This window comes from Podarcis tiliguerta (assembly GCF_965153285.1).
Source record: "Podarcis tiliguerta genome assembly, chromosome: 3".
NCBI lineage: Eukaryota > Metazoa > Chordata > Lepidosauria > Squamata > Lacertidae > Podarcis > Podarcis tiliguerta.
Window position 1 is genome coordinate 107202595 of NC_139536.1, and position 27017 is coordinate 107229611.

Genomic DNA, 27017 nt, shown 5'->3' on the forward strand with positions numbered 1-27017 from the left:
TCTCAGGCCGAGGGAGGCAGTGTTTGTCCACAGACAGCTTTCTGGGCCATGTGGCCAGCAGGACTAACCCGCTTCTGGTGCAACAGAACACAGTGACAGAAACCAGAGTGCATGGAAATGCCGTTTACCTTCCCGCTGAAGCGGTACCTATATATCTACTTGCACTGGTGTGCTTTCGAACTGCTAGGTTGGCAGGAGCTGCGACAGAGCAACGAGAGCTCACTCCATCGCGGGGATTCGAACCACCGACCTTCTGATCGGCAAGTCCAAGAGGCTCAGTGGTTTAGACCACAGCGCCAGCCGCATCCTGCCAAGGGTGCTACACTTCAGGCTTTAACATACAGTCTGCTTTCCATTCTATTGTGCTTTTCATGGTGGTGGTGGTTTCAAATGGGGGGGGGGGCGACTGAAGCAGCATCTCATGTAGCGTTTCCTGCTACATGAACTATATTCTATGGAATTAAAGCCAAACTAATTAAAGCATAACAGATATTTTGGTCCTCTGTAGAAACCGCCTCAGGGATCCGGGTGGCGCTGTGGGTAAAACCTCAGTGTCTAGGACTTGCCGATCGTCAGGTTGGCGGTTCGAATCCCCGCGGCGGGGTGCGCTCCCGTTGCTCGGTCCCAGCGCCTGCCAACCTAGCAGTTCGAAAGCACCCTCGGGTGCAAGTAGATAAATAGGGACCGCTTACTAGCGGGAAGGTAAACAACATTTCCGTGTGCTGCGCTGGCTCGCCAGATGCAGCTTGTCACGCTGGCCACATGACCCGGAAGTGTCTTCGGACAGCGCTGGCCCCCGGCCTCTTAAGCGAGATGGGTGCGCAACCCCAGAGTCGGACACGACAGGCCCGTACGGGCAGGGGTACCTTTACCTTTACCTTAGAAATCGCCTCAATTTTTGGTGTCAGAATGTGCGGCAGAGAAGAAAACAGCATGTTCTTTCTCTTTGAGGTATATTTTATTTTCCTTCGTTATGAATCAGTTGTATGCAGGGATCTGATTCAGTCGATTGAATATGTCATGCTATTTTTATGGAGTGCAAAAAAAGAAAGAAAAATTCCTCAGTCTTTGCTGAAGATTTCAGTTCTTATCATTCTCTGTTTGCTAAAGGAGGAGCTCATCTCCGGAGCCTGGTACCATCTCCTCTTGGGACTGCTCCGGTCTGTTTATCTTCCTGTGTCAGTAAGGAATTCAGCTTTCAGTCTTCACATTCCAACCTGGATGATTTGCAGCCAGCGTTGATTCATCCCTTTAGAGATGGAGAGGAGGAGGACATACGCTGGTTGCAGCTTTCAAGGTGCTGTTATAATATACAGAGTGCAACATGCTTCTATCTTGCTTCTGAAGCAAACACACATCTGTGTAGTCTACTTGCTGTATGTTTAGGACAGTGGTGTCCAAACTTTTTTCAAAGAGGGCCAGATTTGATGAAGTGAAGGGCCGTGAGGGCCGACCAAAGAGCCAGCCAAAGTTATTGACCTTTTTCTTAGGGTTGAAGTTGTTGAGCTTTTTTGACTATTGAAGTTGTTGAGGGTTTTTTAGGATTTTACCCCAGGAAATAAACTTGGAAACTGCCACAGGGGCTGGATTAAGCCAACCAATGGGCTGGATTAGGCCCCTGAAACGGACTTTGGACATGCCTGGTTTAGGAGATCTGGGTTAAAATCTCTTTGAACAAGTCAATTTCGCCCATTTTCATCCAGTAGTAAATGAGATAATGATTCCAATGCTAAAATGGATGAGGGAATGCTCATCGATCATATGCTCAGTGCTTCACAGACAGAGAACCTGGAACTGTTTTGCACTTCCCAACAGTGGTAATTAGGGCACCAAGTGGCCAATATGACTTCCGCAACTTGTTAAGGGGTTTCAAGAGTAGCTGTGTGGTGGGACCACAAAATGAGACACTTCTTAAAGGCACTTTAGAGGACGAAACCACCAGCTTATTGTGCAGCAGACGTTTTACAATGGCTTTTAAAAATAAATGATAATGGGTTGTATCTAATGCAGCGCTTTGTGAATGTTCGCTTAGTGTGAGGATTTCTGCCTGTGCAGGGAAATGTTCTCCCACTCTTTTCCCACTGTGTGTCTCCTAAATCTCTTCCCCCTAACCTGGAGCAGATGTGGGAAGGGACCAGGACACAGGCACATGCAAAATTCCACCCTTTAATGTGAACATGAAGAGGAGCTAAGCCCAATCACCAATGAATATCTGTTGTACCTTTATTTTCTCCAGAAATCAAAATAGATCACTTTATTTAACTTTCAATCTAACATTGTTATAACATTTGTTCTCTGAATTCTGGATCAAAATTTGAAAATGTCACAGGTATCAGGGTCAGCCCAAACGCAGGTGATTTATTGCTGTCTTCCGCCTTCCATCTTTCTTCTTTAATATCTTGGCAGTGTGATAGGAATTTTGAGGTCTTAGATATATGGTAATGTTCATAAGCATACCAACCAAGCACATACATAGATCAGCACAGGAAGACCGACCTGGGTCAAAGTGGGAAACCTCCCCATTGTCTCTTTCCTCACAAATCCTGTCTTAAGGGCACATTTATGCTATGACTAGGGTGTGAGCCTGTGACATGACCCAGGAACTAAGTATTTATCATTACAAAAGACTGGCCAGGCAACCCAGGCAACCCAATCAAGTAACCTGCCAGATAGGAGATAAACAAGGACAGGAGAAAAACAGCATTCAAATTTCTGCTTTAAGACCGCCTTTTCTGTGATGTGGGTTTGATGTATCTGAGGGGTGGTCTTAGGTTACACCCCTTCTGTGATGTATGTATGATATTTCTGGGGGTGGTCTTGATCTACAGGGTGGCAATTTCAAAAGTCTTTATAAGGCCTTGCGTGCCATTTTTCTGGGTTCCTCTTCCTCTCCTGCGTGTGAGGGGAGCACCCTGTTGCAACAGTTCAATAAAGATCAAGCTTACTAGCTGCTTTGCTTCTCAATATTCTCTGGTTGGCCTCTGTTATCTTCTCCTACCAAGAGGGAACCTATGTAAGGACTCTATATGGGCTCTTGGATACCCCATAAGGGAAAAGGGCAATTTTTGTTTACAACAGCAGTTTGTGTCATTTCCTGAGGAATGAAACGATAAGCTTGAGATGGGCAGGCACACTCTCACGTGCCTTTTCTTTCATACTGTTTTTTAACCTGTGCTTTTAACCTGTGAAATCAGGAATGTGTTTCACTTACAGAAGCCGTGCTGTTAAGATTATGAGATACGAGGCAGATGTCACTAATTCAAATCCCAGTTTAGCCATTAACGCTTTAGATAGCCCTAGGTAAACTCTGAGCTCTCAGCTTCCTTCTCCGTATGCATTAGTGGGATAATAAAACCAGTCAACCTCATCAAAGCGACATCTAAGGAATTAACAGTATTTGTGCTCACAGACACTCGGAAACTGCAAGAGCTTTTTACCACAAACTGCTGGCAAATACCCATGGCAGAAAAAATTGACTTACCAATGTAGATTATATAAGGACAAAACTAAAATAACTAATTTTCATAGTGTGGTGTGGTTTTATCTCGTATACAAATCAGGGACACGTATAAAAGGCTTTCCACAGATTGTGGGAAAGAGCTTAAGTAGAAATTGCAATATTACGAAGAAATAGAACAAAATCTCCAAGTTGCCAGTGCATATTGGATACCTAGATACCTACAGAGGAGAGATGTGTTAAAGGCATCATCACCTTCTGTTAGTATTTATATGGTGTAACTTTTTGATTTTTGTTGTTTATTTTGGAAATAAAATAATACTTGTTTATTTCAAGCTGACTGGATTGTCATAAGGACCTCTGGGTAGTGCTGAATGAAGCAACTTGAGCACTTAAGGCATGTGTTTTATAAATATAAATAAATATATTTTAAATCAGACAGTTGGGCATTCTGAGGTAATCTGAGGTGCGCCTCTTTTTGCCCTACTTCTGCCTGGGCTTTGTTTTTCCAGAATTGTTGCTGCAAGAGAAATTACCTTTCAGTATTCACCAGAGTTGAACAGCATTGGGCAATACCTGATGATGCTCCTTCGCTTAAAAGGGGTTTTCTGAAAGTAGACGCTGATCAGTTTGTAACAAAGGAGGCAGAACCCAAAAGGGCTCCAGACCAGACAGTCCCATTAAGAAATCTGTCTTACGTTTCTGCAAAGTCTGGTAGATCTCAAAGTGACATGTGCAAAGATAAGCCCAGCATGCGTTCTCGAGGCCCTTTGAAAAGCATAGCTTTAATTGCTATGGTGGTTGTAGGGTGTGCATGGTTTTCCTTGGATAATGATGCCTGCTGCTTTCCACTCACTTGCCTTAAACTGAGTTGTTGTTGTTGTTTAGTGGTGTCCGACTCTTCATGACCCCATGGCCCAGAGCACGCCAGGCACTCCTGTCTTCCACTGCCTATCACAGTTTGGTCAAACTCATGTTCGTAGCTTCAAGAACACTGTCCAACCATCTTGTCCTGTGTCGTCCCCTTCTCCTTGTGCCCTCCATCTTTCCCAACATCAGGGTCTTTTCCAGGGAGTCTTCTCTTCTCATGAGGTGGCCAAAGTATTGGAGCCTCAGCTTCAGGATCTGTCCTTCCTGTGAGCACTCAGGGCTGATTTCCTTCAGAATGGATAGGTAGCAAAGTGAGTAGCAAGCTGCTAATTTGCACAACAATAATTAAGCCTTGACACTGGCTTGTTCTTTCTTCATTTAAAGAAAAGTGACTCTGGGAGGGTGGCTAATTGTGATTTTGTAGTCTCTCTTTCACTCTGTCATAGCTATATGAAACCCCTGGGAGATACCTCCCAGGGATTTGGAGTGTGATACCATTATTATTATTATTATTATTATTATTATTATTATTATTATTATTATTATTATTGGATTTTCCTAGAACAGCAAGGGTACATACAACATCTTTGTTCTCAGTTCATAGAGTCCTTTCTATAGGCTGCTATAAACATTGTGAGGTTGGGGGGGCATTGAACTGGGGAGAGGGGTGGGGAAGAAAGGGGGTAATGGTTTTCCATTCTTTTGCTTAGTGTACGCATAGGGTTTTTGTGTCAGCATCACAGGGATAGATTCTTTATTTGTCTGTCTGTTTTGGCGGACCGAGAGCCCAGAGCATGGTTGGTTGCAATGAGTTTTTTTTGTATGTGAGGGTGGAAGGAAGGTGGTTGGGTCAAGTTAGCCGCATCAATTGGTATGCTGTTGCAGTGTTTATGTTGTTGTCTTGCTGGCCTATATATGTAATAAAGGGGAGCCATACCAGCATTACGGCATCTTCTTTTGTTTGTCCCTGTGCTAGTTTCAATTTGTCGCTTAACTTTTCTAGTAGGGCCGTTTCCCATACAGTTTGGGAGCAGTGGCAGCTCCCTCCGGTATTTACCATATTTTTTGCTCTATAAGACGCACCAGACCACAAGACGCACCTAGTTTTTGGAGGAGGAAACCAAGAAAAAAAATATTCTGAATCTCAGAAGCCAGAACAGCAAGAGGGATCGCTGCACAGTGAAAGCAGCAATCCCTCTTGCTGTTCTGGCTTCTGGGATAGCTGCGCAGCCTGCATTCGCTCCATAAGACGCACACACATTTCCCCTTACATTTTAGGAGGGAAAAAGTGAGTCTTATAGAGCAAAAAATACGGTAGTTATGATGCTCCTCGCTGCAGAGAGTAGGTGGCTTATGAGTTCCTTGTAAGGTGAGTGTACATTGTTGTCTTGGCAGATGTTTACTAGGGCTAGTTCTGGAGTTGCTTCTCGTACCCGTTTCATTATTTGGCAGGTTTCTTGTAGGACAGACGCCCGAAAGGGTTGGGTTTGGGGGCATCTATGCTGCTAACATGGGACGCGGGTTAAACCACAGAGCCTAGGACTTGCCGATCAGAAGGTCGGCGGTTCGAATCCCCACGACGGGGTGAGCTCCCGTTGCTTGGTCCCTGCTCCTGCCAACCTAGCAGTTCGAAAGCACGTCAAAGTGCAAGTAGATAAATAGGTACCGCTCCTGCGGGAAGGTAAACGACATTTCCGTGCGCTGCTCTGGTTTGCCAGAAACGGCTTCGTCATGCTGGCCACATGACCCGGAAGCTGTACGCCGGCTCCCTCGGCCAGTAAAGCGAGATGAGCGCCGCAACCCCAGAGTCGGTCACAACTGGACCTAATGGTCAGGGGTCCCTTTACCTTTACCTTTACCTTTAATAAACCTACAAATGGCATGCAAATGAGCTCACAGGGGTGCTTGATCCTCAACCACTTCCCTTCTCAGAATTTCTCCCCAGAATATTTACCCTTCCCAAAGGCACATCTGGGACACCATGGAGAACGGGAGCAGTTAAAATGACATGAAAAGCTCCTTTAGGGAGGGGACCATTTTGAGTGGGAAAGTCCCGGGTGAGGCTGTACCACTTGCTGTTTTTTCCATTCTAAACCTGCCCCACTGAAATTGCTCCCTTTCCAGAATTAAGGTAAAGGTAAAGGTACCCCTGCCCGTACGGGCCAGTCTTGACAGACTCTAGGGTTGTGTGCTCATCTCACTCTAGAGGCCGGGAGCCAGCGCTGTCCGCAGACACTTCCGGGTCACGTGGCCAGCGTGACAAGCTGCATCTGGCGAGCCAGCACAGCACACGGAACGCCGTTTACCTTCCCGCTGGTAAGCGGTCCCTATTTATCTACTTGTACCCGAGGGTGCTTTCGAACTGCTAGGTTCCAGAATTGGTGGTGAGCAATTCTGAGCAGGGAAGTGGTTGAGGGTCAAGCAGCCCTTTCTCCCACCCCTCCTCCTCCTCCTCTTCCTCCATTCGAAACCGTATATTACCAAGTCCACTTCTTTGAAAAATAAATAAATGGTGGCGCTCCTTAAATAGATACAAGGTGTAGTTTGCCTTTTATACTTGCAGAGAAGTCAAAATTGCCTGTTTCTAGAGGGAGAGGGAAGAAGACATTGGCCTACTTATCAGCAGTCTGGCACTCTCCATGGACCTTTCACCTTTGCAAAAAAAAAAAAAAGCAATCCTCTCTGCTGGCAATAAAGATGTTTTTTCAGCCCACCAGCATCACCCCAGCCTCTCCCTCGCCCCCCCCCCCCAGCTATGCAGGGAGGAGCTGACAGTCCATTTGTGTAGCTTGGGGAATAAATCTGCCCACTTCCCATAAAGGGATGGGGATAGGTGTGGCGTAGTAAAATAAGGAACAGCCCTTTCCCTAAGACGAAGGGGCAAACTGGTATAAGGGGCCTGACTTGGAATCAGCGGATCTGGTGAGAGAGGATGGGATCAAGGGAGCAGACAGGGGTTCGTGCTTGAGCTCTGAATCATCGGAATGTATAAAACAACTGCTGGAAAAGTCCGGGAGCCTTGACACGGAGCAATCTGCCTGAGAAGCACCTTGGCGGGTAAGTGCTTGCTGATCCTAAAAGAGCGAAAGGGAGATAGGAGCCAGTTCAGCACAGAGAAACCAAGTTAAGTGTTTTGCAATAGAGGGCAAGATGGCAAGCAGGGGTGATTGGGCTTAGCCGCTATACCAGCGTCACATTAAAGGGGGGAATTCTGCACGTGCCGTTTCTTCTCCCACTGGGGTTTCTGTGCCTCAGCTTTTAAAAGACCAGAAGAACCCCCCCCCCTTTGAGTAAACAAGTTAGAACTGAGCTCCCTGATACCTTCCAAGCAAAGAGTAAGTAAAAAATTGTGCATCTAGGTAAAAGAGGTGTGCGTTTTTCTTAGGGTTATAATGTGACAGGGGAAAAAAACATCAGACTGTAGGGTAATGGGTGTAACAAGGATTTATTTTAGGGGGGCAGGCTTTATGTGGGAGGGGGCAGAACTGAGTTATCTGCCACGCAGTTGGTGAGTTAGTTAAGTATTTCTATTTACAGTGGTACCTCTGGTTACGTACTTAATTCGTTCTGGAGGTCCGTACTTAACCTGAGACTGTTCTTAACCTGAAGCACCACTTTAGCTAATGGGGCCTCTCGCTGCCGCCACACAATTTCTGTTCTCATTCTGAAGCAAAGTTCTTAACCCGAGGTAATATTTCTGGGTTAGCAGAGTCTGTAACCTGAAGCGTATGTAACCTGAAGCGTATGTAACCCAAGGTACCACTGTATTTACCTTGATGGGGGGAGGGCTGCCGTTCCCTACATTCCTTGGCTAAGCCCATGTTTAGGGTTGCAGTGGTCTGGCGTAAGGATGCAAACTGATGCCAGGGGACACCACCTACCTTCGTGCCACTGTTGTCTCATCCAGCAGTGCTACGAAAGAACACTTGCATGGTGATGCCTAGCAGCCAGGGCACAGGAGGTCGATATGAATGTTTGTAGCCTTAGGCCATGCGGTCTACTACTCTCACTGTCCCCCAAAGCAGTGTTTACCAAATCCAGACACAGGCAAACTCGGCCCTCCAGATGTTTTGGGACTACAACTCCCATGATTCCTAGCTAACAGGACCAGTGGTCAGGGATGGTGGGAAACATCTGGAGGGCCAAGTTTGCCTATGCCTGACCAAATCCTTAAATTCATAGCAATCCATTGAGGTAGGACTCATTATGTGGAATTACCAAAATAGCTGTCTGCAGCCAGCCCAGTGAACCTGAGAACTGCACCCAGGTGAGTTTCCAACACACTTGCCTCAGTGTTCTCTTGTCAGTTCAGCTTCTTGTGATATATAGATGATTATTATTATTAGGGTAATGGAGATTTCTTTTGTGAACATGGATATTAGGCAGTTTCCAGCTGGGCAGCCATGCTAGTCTTGTTCGCTGCATATTGTGGCCCCTTGAAGGCCCACATAAGATGCCGTACGCTTTTGTGGACTTGCATACAGTGGTACCTCGGGTTACAGACGCTTCAGGTTACAGACTCCACTAACCCAAAAATTGTACCTCAGGTTAAGAACTTTGCTTCAGGATGAGAACAGAAATTGTGTGGCGGCAGCAGGAGGCCCCCATTAGCTAAAGTGGTACCTCAGGTGAAGAACAGTTTCAGGTTAAGAACGGTTAAGAATTAAGTTCTTAACCCGAGGTACCACTGTATTTGGCTGCACTCAACATCACTGCTTTCCTTCTCTTTCTGAAAACAGGCCTCTCATCTTCCTGAGGGAGCGGTTACCATGTTCTGCTTCCTTGCCTGCCTGTTAGTCCTTGTACGAGAAGTGCCCACCAGGCCAACGAAGGAAACGGGATCTACAGCTCCTGGAGATGCGAAAATCCTTTTCCAGTTGAAGCCGAACACTTGGAAGGAAAATGTCGACCTCAGTAGCCTGCCCTGCGGGGATCTGCGTGCCCAGGCATGGGCCTCCTTCCGCCTCAGAAATCAGAGCCTGACTTCTTTCCCTGCCTGCCTGCCTGAGCTTCTGGAGCATTTGGACCTGAGTGTCAACCTCTTGCCTGAATTCAACAGCCAGGAGGTGGCTGACTTCCCAATGTTGCAAACCCTCTCCCTGAGGCAGAATAAGATTCAGCAAGTGACATGGGATGCCAGGAACCTCAGTCGCCTCCAGTTCCTGGACCTGAGCTTCAATTTGCTATCAGTTGTGCCCGCATGCAGTGCATCTGCTCCGCAAAACCTCAAGTGGTTGTCTCTAGCTGGAAATCCCATTGTCGAAATCCAGCCGTTGGCTTTTTCCTGCTATCCTCAATTGCACTCCCTGAACCTGTCTTCTACTTGGCTGGGGAAGGATGGGAAAGAGGGGATTAAGGAATCTGCCTTTGCGACGATCTTCCTGCCTGGGGACGCCACCGAAAATGCAGGAAGTGATATCAGGACGCTGGACCTGAGCGCAACCTATCTGGAGAGATGTAAGTACCAAAACTGAAGAGGAAAGCATCAAGCACCAAACACTTAGGGTGCGGGGAAAAGAGGAGACAATGGCTGTAAGGATTTCAACTGTTTTGCCAATGTGGTGATGGGGATAATTAATATAATAATATAATATGATAATATCTTTATTGTCATTGCCCCCTTCAGGGACAACGAAATTACTTGACTGCTCCATAAAAACACTAATTAAACAATATAGTAAAATGCAGCAAGGGAGATTAGATGACTTTCAAAGTCCGGGCTTCCCATTCAGGGCCGAGATAGCTCTGGATAAGAAGCTGTTCTTAAGACGGTTAATTCCGAAGAGGCCTGTAACACTAGAACTAAATTCAAACTGGAAACACATAATTTGTATGCACTTTTAAAGTCTTGACTATAAAAGTGCAAAATGAATGAGGGAATAGCTCGACTGCATTTTCCACTTCAGGACATTTATAAATTTTTATTTGTGCGTTCACCAAAATTTCTAAGGCAAAACCTGAACGCCATCCCAAAGTATATCTATGAAGAAATCACAGATTTAAAATGAAAATACAAATTCAGTCTTTGGATGAATTTGTTAAGGAATATTTGGGCAAAAATTCAACCCTACTTAGCATGAATTCAGTTTTTAATAACCCCAGTCCCCAATGCTCATGCTACATTACATAGAAAGTTTTAATATAGTGGTACCTCTGGTTACGAACTGAATCTGTTCCGGAGGTCCATCCGTAACCGGAAACCATTCTTATCCTGAGGTGCGGTTTTGCTAATGGTATCTCCCGCTGCATGTGCACCAACATTTCCGCTCGCATCCTGGGGCAAAGTTCACAACCAGGAGCAGCTACTTCTGGGTTAGCCGAGCTCGTAGCCCAGAGCGTGTGCAACCAGAAGCGTCCACAACCAGAGGTACCACTGTAGTTCAAAATCAATAGTAGCTATAGTGACTTGTCGAACCCTCAAAATAACTCATGCACAGCAATCTTATGGATAAACACCACACAGCTACCTGGCATCTTTTTTTCTATTTTATTTTAATTTATGTAATGTCTTAGCCTACTGTATGGAAAACACTAAAAGGAAACCCAAACTTGCAACCAACCAAAAAGGAAATAAATCAGTAGTCACTCAATGCCTCCATGCATAACAGCAAGAAGTGAGGTTACAGAGGCAGAGGGCCTTCTCAGTGGTGGCGCCTGCCCTGTGGAACGCCCTCCCATCAGATGTCAAGGGAATAAACAACTATCTGACTTTTCGAAGACATCTGAAGGCAGCCCTGTTTAGGGAAGTTTTTAGTGTATGATGTTTTATCATGTTTTTAATATTCTGTCGGGAGCCACCTAGTCAGATGGGTGAGGTATTAACAACATCTCCTCATAGGATGCACATCAGGGCCCTTGACATCCCAGATTTGGGTAGTCATGTGACTTGCTTTTACAGAGGGAAAAGTCTCTGTTTGATGGGCTGTATCAGAGGACAGTCCTCTGTTTGCAAGAGATTAAGGAACAAACTAACATTTGGACTACAGAAAAGCATACATTTTCAGGCTAGGCAGCAGTCATAAAGGATACTTCCTGGTAGTGCAGACATACAATGTGGGGTAGTCCCCACTGGGATGCAGAGTTGATCACCTCCTAGTTTTTTTATTGGAAGATGAACAATCAATGGCAACCAATTGGAAGACTGGGGGCCTTGAAGCCTGTCTGAACTTGGAGAGTCTCCATTTTGGAGTCAAAATGGAGAGCTTCCCAGTAATTTCATACAGCATGAAACACCAGTTCTATTCACAAACAAATGGCACCATAGTTCAGAGCACAGAGACATTCACACCCATTACATCGATCTGGAATATTTTATTAGAAATTGTCTACGTGGTAGGGACACAACTATGAACCAATATATAAGCCCATAGTATATTTCATAAGACCTCTATGCAACTTCACCCCGATACTGAATTCTGGAACTAAGGACCCAGGAAACATCTCAGCCTTCATGTAATTCTTGCTTCTCTTCAACTCAGCCACTAGAGAATATTTGCACACTCACCAATATTTGTCAGGAGCAAAACAAGTTGTCTTTAAGATGTCATGAAGGCTGCTTGTATGTCAAATGGAGTTTCCTCTGTAATATGTTTGTTTGTTTGTCTTCCGCTTGACCCTCAGTGCATCAGAACTGGACCAAAGATCTGCCCAGGCTCTCATTCCTTTATTTAACAAAAATGAGCAGGCTGAGAAGCCTTGATGTCGACACCTTCCTCCATCTTCCTGAGCTGATGTTATTGGACTGCCAATATTCCCATGCCCTCAGTCTGGTGGAAACAGAGTCTTTCACCCACATGCCTCACATGAGTTTCCTCAGATTCCAAAAGTAAGTTTTCCTATCTCTGAGGATTCCCCTTACACCAGGCCTCCCTTGCAAGCACAGGTGGACATTGTTAGGACTTGAATTCAGTTGTAGGACTGTGGTCTGATAATCTGATAAATTATTATGACATTAAATGGACTGATTCTGTAATGGTGGAAGGGAACATAGGGGGTAAAATCACACACACACACCACTTTTCATTACAGAATTTAAACTGATGTAGACCTATAAAGTAGTCATTTACGATTCAGTCTTCCTTCTGTATGCAAAATGTTTCTGGAGCCAAAAAGTATTCAAAGATAACCAATTATGGGGATCTTTTTTGTCCCATCAAATGAAAAGTAATCCAGTGATGTAAATTTAAGGGCCCAGGCACAGTTTGCTTTTTGAAAACAAAAAGACCTTAGGACAAAAATTGTCTAAGAATATTGATTTTTTGCCACTGTGGTCCCATTCCCCGCTCTCCTAGCTAATGTTAATGTGTTTAAAATGCCTCTCACAAAAACTAAGACAGATGCAGGGAAGCAGGCGTGACCACCTTTCTTCTGACTCTAGCACATGGCTTTGTTTGGGGACACTTTGCTACCTAGAGATGCATTGAAAGTTAACTTCAGGTAGGAAAGCCACCCGTAAAAACATTTGTTCAGTTATTTATTGATCTGGTTTTAAGCTGGTTTGTATTTTCTGGGTAAGGGGCAAGACTGAACTCTGCATGCTGCATGAAAACCAAATGTTGTTATGTTTCTATCAGAATGATTTAGGGTTCATACATCGTCAGACATTTTAGATTTTCTATTTTTCCATTTCAACGTGCATTCCTATGCAAGTCTTTGAACTGATCTGTCTCTCTGTGTATGTGCATGTGCTGGTCCAATAGTCTGGCACCTGAGGTAAAGAACAAAATGGCACCATTTTGAGTGAAGATCTACATTAGGAATAAGGATAGGAGACTAGCAGAGCCTCCTATTCGTCAAGAGGTTGTTGTTGTAGAAGCGGCATGGAGTGAGGCTGCCCAGGAGGTGGCAAATCCGGCCTCCAAGGAATGCGCTACAGCTGAAGAATTCCTTGGAGGCCAGGTCTGCTGGCCCTGTGGATCCTGCCGCCTGAGGCAGTCGCTTCACCTTGCCTCATAGGTGGGCCAGGCCTGATGTGGGTTTGATTTAATACATTGTTAGCTGTCTTGGGTGTTTCTGGAAGGGAAGGTGGAATACAAATGGATTATAAAAAAATATTTTAAAAAATAATCACTCTGCTCTGGAGAAGGCAGAAACTGCATGTAATTTGATAGAGAATTAGCTATTTAAACGATAGCCCATACGTTGGTTGACCTAGTTTCTCTTATTCCAGCTGCAATTTGAGCTCTTTCAGTCCATGGAATCTCAGCTCAACGCAAAACGTAAGGCTCAACCTCTATGGCAACCCTTTGGTGTGTAGTTGTGATCTTTCCTGGCTGCTCTCCAAGCCAGACAGAATACTTCTACAGAGGTAAGGAGAAATTTAGAAGCTGGTTCAAGGTACGTTGTTGGCAGTCTGTGGTGCTGCTTGTAAACTCCTGCTCTCATCTCTTTCCTTTTGATATAAAAGAAATGTCTTACTCTAGTGGCGGCAAAGATAAGACCGAGCATATCATAGAAATAAGCGCTACAGGTGAATAAAAATTGCCTTCCCAAATCTATTGTCCTCCAGATGTTTTGGAAAACACTTATCATCTTCCCTCACCAACGTTGGCTATGCTGGAGTCCACAACATCTGGAGGATAGCAAGTTGGGGAAATGCTGGTTTATTTATCTATTTTTAAATCTCTCTCTAATATAGCCCCATTTCAGTTTTTGTGGGGCTAGCGCACATATTTAAGAGCACATATTTAAGAGCACCAGGTCTAGGATATGTGGTCACATGTCCGTCAGTTTCACTATATCTTTCAAGAAAATGACATGCAGGTTAAACTTATGCACCAGAAATATGCACAGTGACTGGAATATTGTTGATGAGAGGATTACAGTTCTTGGATTCTAGAATTATTACAATTAGGCTACATTTCTAAACTGTGGCTGGCCAACCTGGTATAATGGTCTGAAACACTCATGCATGCAAATAAATGCCGCTGCCTCAAAAACTATGGATATATCTCTGAGTGATGTTATGTTGAGGACAATACCGATCTCATTCCACTTCCTAATGACAACTGCTCTTGTTTCTCATATATTAGGGCATCAGAAACTTTGTGCTACCCAGAGGCCAAAGAAGGATCTGGGCCTATGCTGCTGTCCAAGTTCTACACGGAGTGCCAAAGAATTTCCAACTTCACTCAAGTCAAGCTTTACGGTACGTCTCCCAGCTTCACGAGAGACACTCTTCTAGACTCCAGTACATTTCCCCAAGAATGGCCCAGCAGCCCTTCTTCTCCTCAATGCCCTCATTTGACTTGGGGAGATACAGCAAAGGAGGCTCCAACCGAAGCAGGCATTCTTGCCTACAAAGATAAAACATTTGGCAGATCTACAGACGGCCCACCCACCACAGCAGCTCCTTCAAGAACTCTGGGGGGACTCTCTTCTGATCCAACCCTAGTGAGCATGACTGAAATGAATCAAAGGGAAGACGACACCACAGTAGTGGATGGTTTTATTGGCCACAAGGACGAAACATGGTCCCACTTTGCTCCGCTCAGTCCTACAGCTGAAGAGACAGCGGCAGATTCTTCTGTGTTGATCCCACACAATACGGTAAGGCCAGCTCAGTCTACACCACCACTGCAAAGCCCCACCAAAGCAGTCCCTCTTCTGAATCTTGCAACCACTCGTAACAGTCCAAGATCTTATGAAGATTATTATGACTACGATAAGCAGGCGGAGGAATTTGTGGCTCAGGGCCTTGGGCCTTGTGATTACGATCCATGCAGACACCTCCAAAAGCCTTGCTTTGATCTCCAGTTGTTGTCTCCTTGCCTGTGCCCGGGGATCTCTGATGAATTCACCATCCCAGATCCTCCGAGGCTCCGCGAGATATCTGAAATTAGGGACACGTCAGCAGAAGTCTGCTGGTGTGCCCCATATTCAGCAGTAAGGTTCTACCAGCTTGCTTACCGCCCTCAGGACAGCCAGAATTTCACTGTATCTGGAGAGATTTATGCCACGGCTAGGCGATACACACTGTACAATCTCCTGCCTGGCTCAACTTACCAAGTATGCATAATGGCTTCAAACAAGGCAGGATTGAGCCAGATAGCAGATTGGAATGAGCCCAGTTCTCCATGTGGTTCCTTTAAAACAAAGTCCAGCTACAAATCTATCTTTGCCGCTTTGTGTGCAACGAGTGGATTCTTTCTTATTGCTACCATCTTGCTGTCAGTGTGTCTCTGCAAAAAGTGTAAAGGACCCCACACTGAGCATTATAACACACACCTTGTCTCGTATAAAAACCCTGCTTTTGATTACTCCTTAAAATAAAGGTGAACAGGATTGGCCAAAAAAAATAATCTATTTGATGGCATTTGCCTTTTTGTACAGCAAAAGGGACGAAAACAGTTTAAAATACCTTTCCTTCTCTGTGAGCGTCTTTCCAGAATTTAAATTGTTGTTTGCATAAGTACAGTAAGTAAGTAAGTAAGTAAATTGGAGAGGTAGGCAACAGGAAAGTATTTCTTTGCTTTTGAAAGTGTCTTTAAAAAACTAAAGTATTCATTAACATCTTTTGGACATTGTTATTGGAAATTAGTTTAGGAAAAATGAAGGGTTGAACCTAAATTTGTGGGAGGGATTCCACCCTCATTATTCCTTCTCCCTGCAGCTCCCTAAAGTACCTCCCACTTCCTCCAATGTTGGCCATGATCCTGCTATCAGAAAATTGAGCCCCAGTCAGATGCTGCTACCACCTTCTTTAACGTAACTCATTAGTGGAATCCTGCCCATTGTGTCCCTTGCACAATGCCATGTTATGAATTTCAATCCTACATCAGGTTTCAGAACAAAATATTGAGCGTGCAATTTTTCGTCACTATATCTGCTTTACGTGAACTAAAAAGCCTTTTTGCAAGGTTGTTGTTCTTAGCAGCACCCTCTATTTATCTGGAACAGCCTGGTTATGCAATTATGATATTGTGATCTGCAGTATCAAATAAGTGGTGAGGCTGGAAGCAGATGCACACAATAGTGAAGAGAGATCAGGCTAAGTTAATACTAGCAGCAGCTAGATTAATCTACCAGTGAGATAAAGATACTAGAATAAATGTGTAGAAGCCACATTAGAAAGCCAATCCATCTTCACATTATTCCTACCATAGGAGTTGGATAACAACCAGCAGCACAATTAGACACCAATAGTCGAGTTATAGAAAAATTTATTTTAAAAGTGCAGAGGCACTGACTATGGACAAGCCTTCACATCATTTTTCAGTTCTCTTTAAAATATTTGAGACATGTGGTATCTATTCTTGTCCAGTTGAAAGAATGTACCTGAGTGCTTCTACAGTACATCATGCTCTATTTTGTCTTGATAAACTTAAAAAGCTTCTTTATCTTCTTACACTGCAACACAATTGGACTGCAGCATTCTGAGGTTACATAAACTAGCAAGTATCTTTTCAATATACCTTCTTTATACAAGTTAAAATATATCAAACATATTAAAATTGTTTTTATATTCCATCAAGCCTTTGATTCCACAATAAATTCACTTCTGGTGAGATAGCAGCATAATCCAACACGCAAAAGTTCATTTTCAGTTTATAAAACCTTTTTTACAGGTTATCTTGCTCACCATATGCAAAAGACTACATGCCTATAGATGGACTGTGCTCCGACAGGCCATCATTTATCTTCCATGTCTGATGTTTTAAATAGGAAATTTAAAAACTGCCTCCTACTGTTTTATTAAAAGAACTAGCATATTCATTTCATACTGACCACTCATGCAGAATACTTGCTTGCTTGAGCTACAGAAGTCCTAGAGATCACCTGTGACATTGCCCAGAATTTTATCATTATGTCCTAATCATGTTTTTTTTTTTCATCAGTGGACTTTTCAACATCCTATAAGCTAACCACACTGTAAGTCCTTTCTTAGTTTTAACTTCACTACCTTTATTTTATTGTGTTATGTTGAACATTGTGTGTTGAGCTATTTGTTGAACATGGGCAACCAAACTCTTGTACCATACAGGTAACAAGAGGAGCATCAGTTCTGGCAATATTAGCAGCTCCATCACTACTTCATACATCAATTTTAGTAATCCAGTTTCTTATCTATGCTACACCAACTTTTTTCATTATTTCAACACATTTAATCATTATGTCTAATTTGTGAAGAGAATGTTTTATATCTGTTCAGGGTTGCCTTGCTTAGTCAGCAATTCAATTCTAAACATTTATAAGAGAGTCGCAAAGTTAGCACACATCATAATTTACTATGTCCTTGCATAACAAAGGCTGCCCTTTCCTAAACATTAGAATATTAAGAAGGGTGGTTCAAGGTTTTAGTTTAAACATTTTTATCAACAGTGTAGGGAAGATAATCAGGAGACTTATACCAAAGGACCGTGACTTTTAAAATAGTAAAGCTGTAGGCTTCCGTTTGCCCCACATCCTAAAAACAATGAAATGTAAGTGGGCTGTGATGTGTTGAATTCAGATATATCAAGGAGTGTAGCATAGCAATCCCCCCCCAAATAAGTGAAAACTTCAGAAAAGCAAAAACCATCTGGTGATAATCTCTGCAAGTGTTTGTGCATTAAGGTAAAAAATTATATTTTATTTGTAACAAATTGAAAAAGTACATTGAAAATTCTGCATATTTACATGATCAAAACTTCATTTTAACTTCCGATTAGCTTCAATGTGAAGACATGGTTTCCACTGAGACAAAGCTATCAAAAAGTGTTCTTTATCCATAGTCCAAAGATAATGCAGGCAATGCCGTCCCAGCACAAACTGAGCAGGAAGTAAGCAACTCACTCAGAGCCTTCATTTGCTGTTTAGTACCTGAACTGTTTTTCGGCCATAATGATAGTAACTGTAAGCAGATGCTGTTGTTGTGAAAGCTGTGATGCACCTTCAGGGAGAAAACAATCGCATTAGTTCCCTAGGAAACACATGGAGAAGAAAGTACCATAGCTCGCTAGTAAAGAAGGGTACCGTATTTTTCACTCTATAGGACGCACTTTTTCCCCTCCAAAAATGAAGGGGAAATGTGTGTGCATCCTATGGAGCGAATGCAGGCTTTCGCTGAAGCCTGGAGAGTGAGGGGGGTTGGTGGGCACCGACCCCTCTCGCTCTCCAGGCTTCAGGAAGCTATCCGCAAGCCTTCCGCAGCCTGCAGCCCCAAGTCTGGGGAGCGCAGCTCTGCCAAAGCCAAACGCAGCCTCTCCAGGCTGGAGAGGTTGTGCCCAGCTAAAGAGGAAGCCAAGACAGCCAGCGGGATGCCAGCTGTCTTGGCTTCTTTGCTCTTTGGGACTGGGAGGGGATTTCCACCCCTTTATTTCCCGCCCTATGGCTATGGAGCGAAAAATACGGTATGTTAAGGGCAAGGGATGTTCGACTTGTCGTGAATACAACAAATTTCTCCTACAGCAGCTGAAGCTGATTTCTAACAGTGAGCTGTCTGGAAGCCCCCCAAAAAACCTACTTAAGCCAAAATATGAACTTAGACCACCAACCCATCTGGTCACTGGTGAGTGTCCACTTTCACCGGCTGCAGCTGTTGTAAGTCTTTCGCAGTCTACTTATCCAAGAGCTGAAGACGACTGAACTAGAGACCTTGTGTACTGCAGGGTTAAGTATATGGTCCAGGGGCCTCTCCATCATAATACTTCTAAATTGATTCACGCATATCATCTTGCTACCCCACTTTAAACTCTTCCATCTAGAGTCCCAGATGTTGTTGAACTACAACTCCCATCACCCCTAGCTAGAACGGCCAGAGCCCAGGGATGATGGGAGTTGTAGTCCAACAACATCTGGGGACCCGCAGGTTGAGAACCGACCAACCCATGCAATGAGGGAATCTTTAGGTCAGTATTATTTTACCTCATACTGCATGAGGAGCCAAGGTAGCGCTGCTTGCCTAGAGAGAATTCTAGTCCTAAATTTATTGACCACATACAAACTCAGCATAAGTAGTAACTCTGCCTATAGGAATATATAACCCCATGTTAGCAGGGCTGCAATCCTATGCACATGATTACCTCGAGGTAATCGAAGCTTAAAATGCCCAGAATTGAGCTGCTTTAACTTGGTTGCTTGCAGCCACTAGTAGAGTGATTTCAGCAACCATACAAATCGGTGATGTCCAAAATTGCTCAGGATCCCAACTTTCATTTGCATCCTATTCTTTCAGAATTGCCTGTTCCCCCACAAATCAGTTGTATCGTAACAATTATAAGGTCTACATACCATAAGGTCTGAAGATACATGCTGTCCACATAATTGAAAACCGGAGCTGCTAAAGATGCTGCCACTAAGATGAGCTGGACTACCGTGTTCATCTGGTGGGAGATTACATGAAAACTGAAGTCACACATTAACATTCCTTTTTCACCCTGAAATCAGCGGGAACTAAAAGTGCTACACTTTCAGAAGTAATGAAAATGTGTAAATTAAAGGCTAAACATTTGAAATACAAAACAAAGAATGTGAGAAATAATTCCTGTTTCTCTCTGACACCATGAACATTAGGGGCCCAATTCAGTTTTTAAAATGCAACAATTTCCTGTTCAAACTCGGGAAACTTCAGATTATTGTAGTTGCTTAAATAAATCGGGATTAAACTGCTGTATGAATGAACCAGAGTTTCCAAAGTTCAGACATTAACAGAAAACGTTGTATGATTTAAAACAGAAGCATTCACACCTCCTTCCCTCATTCTAAAAGGAGTTCATCAACTGTGACTCACACAAGTAATGCTTAAAATATGGTTTATTGTTATGTTTGAACCAGGCCAGGAAGTAAACCCCAGCTGAAATTAACTTCTCATAAAGAACAGGATTCTGCAAAGTGAAGGCTTAAATCAGGCATAGGCAAACTCCGGCCCTCCAGATGTTTGGGACTACAATTCCCATCATCCCTAGCTAACAGGACCAGTGGTTGGGGATGATGGGAATTGTAGTCCCAAACATCTGGAGGGCCGGAGTTTGCCTATGCCTGGCTTAAATAAACATTTTTCACTAGTGAGAAGTTGAGGCAGCACCGATATCCCCTTAAGGGATCCCATACTGGTCCCTTTACAAGAGATGTCAGAATTTAAAGGAAGAAAACCCACACTGCCAAATCAGAACTTGGAGCCCTCACCCAAATCCTCTCTCATACTTTCACTGGGGCTTGCTGATGGTAGAGAATAGTACAAAAGTATCCATACCCAACTGTGCTGCATGGTGACATAGACTAGGTATCAAATGAATAGCAAGATGTACAATTGCTCTTACCTTGCTGATAAATGTTGGCTTTAACTGAGCAGTGGCATAACATGGATTGAAATATCTACTAAGTGTTCTCTGTGGAAGACAGAAAGTTTGATTTGTTGAGGAGAAAGTTTGATTTATTGAGGAGAAAAGTCTAATAAGCATGTGAGCTGGTAAGAACCAACTAAGACATTTAGAAAGGCAACACGGTCATTTTCCATCTTCATATTTAATAATACAATAATTTAAATAGTAATTTTGCTATTTATATCCCACCCCCCTTGGTACAAATACGGTGTGACTATGATTTAAAAAGTCAAAACAAACACCTGCATACTTACTGGTGGAGGAAGAGTTCTGTATCGCACGTAAAAAACAGCAGCAATTAATGCAATGTCCCTTAAAATGATCATAGATGTAAGAGGAACTGAAAAAAACCCATGATATTTGTTAACATAAGCATGCAGAAAGGCAATTCAAATCCTAACATATACAAGTGTATAGTGGTACTTCGGGTTATGAACTTAATTTGTTCCGGAGGTCCGTTCTTAACCCGAAACTATTCTTAACCTGAGGCACGCTTTCGCTAATGGGGCCTCCTGCTGCCACTGCACGATTTCCGTTCTCATCCTGGGGCAAAGTTCGCAACCCAGAGCAACCACTTCCAAGTTAGCGGAGTTCATAACGCGAAGCGTTTGTAACCCGAGGTACCACTGTATAGCATCCAAAGACCTATCAGACATAATTTTTTTTAATAATTTGCTTTCTTTTATTTAGTCTAAATTTAGGGCATTTAGTTTGCTGTCCACCTACTGAATACCATTTAAAACACAGCATCTTGAGGTCAGGTAAGGAATACAAAAATCCATTGTTTAATATGCACTGGCTGCTATAAAAGTACAACTGTGAAGTGGATAAAGTCAATTATTTTTTAAATAAAACCATAAAAAACCATACATTTTCCTTAAGTAATGTCTTGACTAGTACTAAAACCCAGTGGTTAACATCTACACAGCAATCAACTTCTCATTCAGATACATTGTTAAGGGAGGCTTTTTCTTGGATACTGTTTTAAAATGTATGTTTGCATACGTAAATAACCTTATTTATATATGCCACTACTGCGGCCCGTGTTTTGTTGGCCCAAAAATGGAAAATGAGTGACGTCCCAAGTAAAGAAGAATGGCAACTTAAACTGATGGAATATGCGCAGCTTGCAGACCTAACATATACAATAAGAAGAACATATGTTAAAAGAAAATTGGAAAATGTTTATTGATTATATGGGGGAAATTGTGTACACTTGAAAACGTTGGCAGCATTAAGATAAATTCAACAGTGTAAATAAGTTCTGATGGATGTAATAATGGAATACTGAAAGTTTTAGTTTATATAAAATATGCAGGGACTTACGTTATGCAAAACGAATCATGGAAAGAGAAGAAGGGAAGTCATTGATATTTTAAGATTGTGTAAAACAGAAAATGTAATAAAACTTATAGATAAAATGTGTATTTGCCTGTACTTTTAACTGTTTATCTTTTGTTGTGTTGTTCATTTTGGTTAAGTAGTTTTTGTAAATATTTCTAACTTGCATCCTAGAAAGGTAGGACAGAAATCTCGGAAGCAAACAAATGCAACAGAATTCATGAAGGAGTACCAATTATCATTTAAAGCCACCACTCTCTACGAATATGAATTCAGTAAGTGACTTCAAGGAAGGACATGGATTAACTATACTTACTTTTCAACACAAGTCTTAATACACTGCTCTGAAGGATGGATGATTAATGTGAACCGTATCATCACACTGTCTAGATACAATATTGTGAGGGCAAGCTGGGAAGCTATGGGTAGTCTCCATATAACTTGCTCAATCAGCTTGCGCAATGTAATTCTCTCCAAATCTGTTCAGGGGGTTCCCCCAACTCCCTGGAGCAGATTTGGGGAGGGCAAGGGTCTCACACATAGGAAGGGGGAAATTCTGTTGCGCAAGTGGCTACTATTGTACTGACAGAATGAGTTTTTTGACTATTGCCCTATACAATTAAAGTGATTAACTATTCAAGCCATTCAACAACAATATTCATCTGCTTACCTGGAATAAGATTTGCACAAGTCAGGCTAATGTACAGGACGCTGATGAGAACTTTATCAGCCAGAGGGTCCAGGGCACTTCCCAAAGCAGATTTTTGGTTGGCCCAGTTTCGCGCAATAAAGCCATCCAACTGAAAACACAAGTTGAACAGACAGCTAAGACAAAGTAACTCTTTTAATGGTACTATTAACCTTGGCCAGAATTGAAAGAGCTTATTCAGGAGCGCCCAAAGGCTTAGACATCCCAAGTGAGATTTCTGACTCCCCTCAACCCTTTGAACAGCAGGCACCTGAGCATGGCAGCATGCCATATCACAAATTGCTTTTGAAAGTCTCCTTATTTCGGGAAGATTAGTACAGGCATGTTCAGGCAGGACTTGGGTGGTGAAGGCTGGCAGGAATGGAATCAAAATGGGGCTACTGAGAAACAATAGGCGACTATTAGCACAACAGAGGTACCCTAGGCTTGCAGAAATAACAAATATATATATTGGGCTGAGCATACTCAGTAGCTATGGAATATTTAGTATTGGTTGGAAAAGAAAAACATAAACCAGGGGTTGGGGAGGAGAAGCAAGAGAATGAAATGACCTTCAATTCCTTACAGCAATCTGAAAGAGGGCAGAGTTGGCTGGCATCCTGAATAGAAGCACCCCTTGCATACAATAATGGCCAAGTACAAAACACAAGCATTTATTCTTAGGGAAATGGTTTGTTTGTTAAAGTCATGCTTAAAAAAAAACCCAAGTAGAGATTAGAAGCTCACAGTCAAGAAAATTGTAAAAAGTAGGTTTTAACATAGCCAGTCTCTTATCTTAAGCTGCAAACGAAAAGAACGGAAAATTCTCTCTTTACTTATTGAATCATATTATTCCTATAAAATAAAAAGATGTACAAAAACTAAACTGAAAGACATTCTCATTTCTTCTGTAAAAAGTTTCAAAATGGTATGCTAAAACTTACCAAATCTGTTATTCCAGCCAGAGTAAATACACCCAATGCAATATTGAAATTTTCTTCAACAATCAAGTAGCCCAAAACTGGTGCCAGACCAATCCTTGCCATTGAGAGTAAATTAGGAATTGTCCAAGGGTTTTCATACTGGGAAGAACAAAACAACAGGAAGTAAGCTTATTCAAAATCAAATACACATTACCTGAACTCAATCTGCTTGGGTATTGATTTTAGCTTTTAGAATGAAAAGCAGGCGAGGAAAGGCTACACATAAACAATACTCCCCCAAAATGGGAAAACACATTCAGATGGCTAAGACTGCAGTCCTAACCCTGCTTACCTGGAAGTAAGCTGCACTGAAACAATAGGACTTACTTATAGGTAGGCATGGCTAGGACTGTACTATAAGGGACACATGTGAAAATAATGCCCTAGAGAAAGTCTTCCCGGTTTAGAATCTGAAGTGGTGTTTTGACATTAAAATATTTTCAAATAAGCAAATCCCCATGTAAAGAATGACAATTCACTTCAGAGCCAATTCGCACATTGCTTTCTTTCTGATTCATAACTGAATGTATGAATTGGCTTCACTGAAAATATCCAGCTAGAAGGAAGGAAGTTTTCTGTACTGATCTATGGTGTCTTATTATGTTCAAGCTACTACTTAAACCCAGTGGTCATTAATGTACTTCACTGAAGATTTTTAAACAAAGGTTGGCCACCTTGTCAGGGAGGCAATAACTCTTCTACTTCTTCACTCCATTGGCATGTTTCAATTCTCCATATAGAAACAAGGTCCTGCACATGACTAAGTCTTCCAATAAACATGAATGGCCTATATCCATAATAATGTAATTTCTGAATATTTGAAATGGGAAATAAAGACGGTCGCAATAGCCATTTTTAAGATCTCAAAATGCATTTTTTTCCACTGAAGCAGCTGCTTCTTTCTTCCATCTCCACAAACAAGTATAAACTTATACAGTGGTACCTCGGGTTAGATACGCTTCAGGTTACAGACTCCGCAAACCCAGAAATATTGCTTCAGGTTAAGAACTTAGCTTCAGGATGAGAACAGAAATCGTGCTCTGGCGGCGTGGTGGCAGCAGGAGGCCCCTTTAGCTAAAGTGGTGCTTCAGGTTAAGAACAGTTTCAGGTTAAGAATGGCCCTCCGGAATGAATAAAGTTCTTAACCCGAGGTACCACTGTATACGGAAAGCTAAGCATAAAACTTTCCAAACTTAACAACTGCAAGAGTTCTTAATCACATGTGGTTGGAACCTGACATGATTATGGAGTAGTTTGAACCCGCTTTCTCTGTGGATCTGCACCAGATTGCAAAGGGAGCACTTGGTACCGCTGACGTCAGTCTCCATCAGGCAATCTGGCAGACCTACAAAGGAAATCATTTCAAGCACAGGTGGAAACAAGTCCAGGACAAACACTGCAGAACACATTATTAGAATTTGCCAATGAGGAGATCCTGGAGTGTGCCCAAAATAGTAAGGGGAAGGAGTTTCTCTAAGGTCAGTGGGAAAGACGTTTTCACTCATCACTACAGTGAGACTGGTACACGATAGAAAGGGAAGCCAAGCTCTTGCTGAAGCAGGCAGCCCGTATACAAGCCTGTGTGTTCACATACCCTCCAATATTTCTCCAATGAAAATAGGGATGTCCCATCCCAGAATAATTCTACTATTTCTACCCCACACATCTTACTGGGTTGCCCCAGCCACTCTGGGCATCTTCCAACATATATAAAAACATTTAAAAAACACTTCCCTAAATATAAGATAATTAGAAGGTACTTTCAAGGTACTTTGATATTTTCAAGTACTTGAAAGTATCAAATAGGCCTAGGATTAGAATAAGAATGTTGTATAGTAATATAGATTAAGTCAATAAGAAGAGATGAAGATAGTAAATTGAAAGAGTAAATTGTAGTAGAAAGATGATTTTGGAGAACTGTTACAAGGTGATACAATGAAATTCAGTTAGGGGGGATTTGAGGAAGTCAGTTAATAATGGAATTTAAAATGAACTTCAGAAGGAATATGTGTTTTTATTTTTGTTTTCTCTCTCTTAGTATTATAATATTCTCTCTTTTGTATGTTTTATATGTTATATCTGTTGAAATTAATTTTAAAAAAATGGGGGGGGGGGGACCACACTTCCCTATACAGGATAGCCTTCAGACGTCTTGGGCATCCGATAACGCCATACCCTCCAACATTTCTCCAGTGAAAATAGGGACATCCTACCATACCCTCCAACATTTCTCCAACGAAAATAGGGACATCCTAAGGAAAAGTGGAACATTTCGGGATCAAATCAGAAACCGGGACGGCTTCTCTAAATCAGGAAATTAGGGACATATTGGAGGGTCTGCTGTATCCGATATCCTGGACCTATACAAAAAAAAAAAAACACCTTCCCAGGCCACAGACAATAAGCAGGTCAAGGAGAGGAGTCCATACAAAGGTAGCAACTCTTTCAACATTGAAGAACATTTCTGCAGATGTAGTCCAGCCCAGACCCACCTTGGGCCCGATTGTAAAAAAAAGGGGGGATCTCCTAGTCTTCTAACCATCGCAGGGAACCCAACGGACCCATTCGATCCACGCGCTAAATTAAAAGCCCTTTCACATATGGAGGGAGGAAAGCAAAACCACAAAAACCCCTCCGAAACCTTTTTGAACGTAGTAAAACCAGGGCGAAACCTTCCTCGGGTTCGCCAAGTGCCGGAAATTCGGTTTCTGGCGACGGTGTGGGGTTTTTTTTGTGCGTGTTTCCCGCGACCCTGTTGCTGTGGAGGCGCTATGGGCCGCATCCGGGGCCTCGAGTGGCGGCGAAGCCCCAGACCCAGGCCGCCTGCTTCGGCGAGGGGGACCGCGCTTCTCCCCTTACCAGTTCGGCGTATCCGCGGGGAGGCCTGGCTTTCCCGGCGCCGCGCTCCGAGTTCCCCGCGGGCCCTCCGACCCCGCAGCTGGCCCGCTCGCGTCGCGGCCAAGCCCAGGCCAGCAGCTGCTGCTGCTGCCAGGAGCCTGTGGGGCGCAGCAGGCGGTGAGGAGAGCCGGCTGCGGCGAGCGGCGCCCGGGAGAGGAGTCCCCGGCGCGCCCTGGCGGGGTTGGCGCCCCTCAGGAACCGCCAGCCGCAGGCGCCGCCCTTGGCCAGCCAGGCCGCGGGCAACATGGCTGGCCTCTCCGCCCGCTCAGAGGAGAACCACGGCGACGACGCTGAGGGGCGGCAGCGGCGGCTCCTCCTCCCCGGCTGCTGCCCCCACCGCCGGCCGCCGCCGCCTCCTCCTCGCCCTCCATTCAACTTAGGCCGGGCCGGGCCTTTCGCCTCAGAGAGGCGCTTTACGTTGCCTTTCGCGACAGCGCCGCGCTTTACGGCCAAGCTCCTGACCTGCGGCTCTCAAAAGT

General features: G+C 43.5%; 2 protein-coding genes across 5 annotated transcripts; one reads left to right on the forward strand and one right to left on the reverse strand.

The window, feature by feature from the left end:
- Window positions 1-6162: 6162 nt before the first annotated feature.
- Window positions 6163-15624, forward strand: LRRN4 (leucine rich repeat neuronal 4). Of its 3 annotated transcripts, XM_083431950.1 has the most exons (7): window positions 6163-6464; window positions 6717-7384; window positions 7583-8594; window positions 9067-9784; window positions 11948-12152; window positions 13497-13634; window positions 14359-15624. In XM_083431950.1, exons 4-7 carry the CDS (start codon window positions 9097-9099, stop codon window positions 15596-15598), a joined length of 2271 nt encoding a protein of 756 aa, XP_083288076.1. In that variant the 5' UTR covers window positions 6163-6464; window positions 6717-7384; window positions 7583-8594; window positions 9067-9096; the 3' UTR covers window positions 15599-15624. The 3 variants fall into 3 exon arrangements, with proteins under 3 accessions (XP_083288076.1, XP_083288075.1, XP_083288074.1); XM_083431949.1 differs by having other exon boundaries at window positions 6717-7662; XM_083431948.1 differs by lacking the exon at window positions 7583-8594.
- Window positions 15625-16471: 847 nt separating this feature from the next.
- Window positions 16472-26948, reverse strand: CRLS1 (cardiolipin synthase 1). 2 transcript variants are annotated; one of them, XR_014509091.1, is made up of 8 exons: window positions 26500-26948; window positions 23602-23739; window positions 22640-22769; window positions 20883-20968; window positions 20566-20634; window positions 19538-19629; window positions 17741-18197; window positions 16472-17706 (listed from the first exon to the last, which is right to left on the reverse strand). XR_014509091.1 is itself a non-coding variant. In XM_083432012.1 (7 exons), exons 1-7 carry the CDS (start codon window positions 26782-26784, stop codon window positions 18110-18112), a joined length of 888 nt encoding a protein of 295 aa, XP_083288138.1. In that variant the 5' UTR covers window positions 26785-26948; the 3' UTR covers window positions 16472-18109. The 2 variants fall into 2 exon arrangements, 1 of the variants encoding a protein (XP_083288138.1); XM_083432012.1 differs by having other exon boundaries at window positions 16472-18197.
- Between the last annotated feature and the right edge of the window lie 69 nt (window positions 26949-27017).

Excerpts from the sequence above, each read along its gene's own strand:
- LRRN4 (XM_083431949.1), top strand. The coding sequence starts at position 9,097 with ATGTTCTGCTTCCTTGCCTGCCTGTTAGTCCTTGTACGAGAAGTGCCC. Across the intron at positions 12,153-13,496 it reads AGTTTCCTCAGATTCCAAAA|CTGCAATTTGAGCTCTTTCA; the intron begins GTAAGTTTTCCT and ends CTCTTATTCCAG. Across the intron at positions 13,635-14,358 it reads GACAGAATACTTCTACAGAG|GGCATCAGAAACTTTGTGCT; the intron begins GTAAGGAGAAAT and ends CTCATATATTAG.
- CRLS1 (XM_083432012.1), bottom strand. The coding sequence starts at position 26,784 with ATGTTGCCCGCGGCCTGGCTGGCCAAGGGCGGCGCCTGCGGCTGGCGG. Across the intron at positions 23,740-26,499 it reads CCCGCGGATACGCCGAACTG|TATGAAAACCCTTGGACAAT; the intron begins GTAAGGGGAGAA and ends TGTTCTTCCCAG. Across the intron at positions 18,198-19,537 it reads ATGTATCTTCAGACCTTATG|GTGCATCACAGCTTTCACAA; the intron begins GTATGTAGACCT and ends TTCTCCCTGAAG.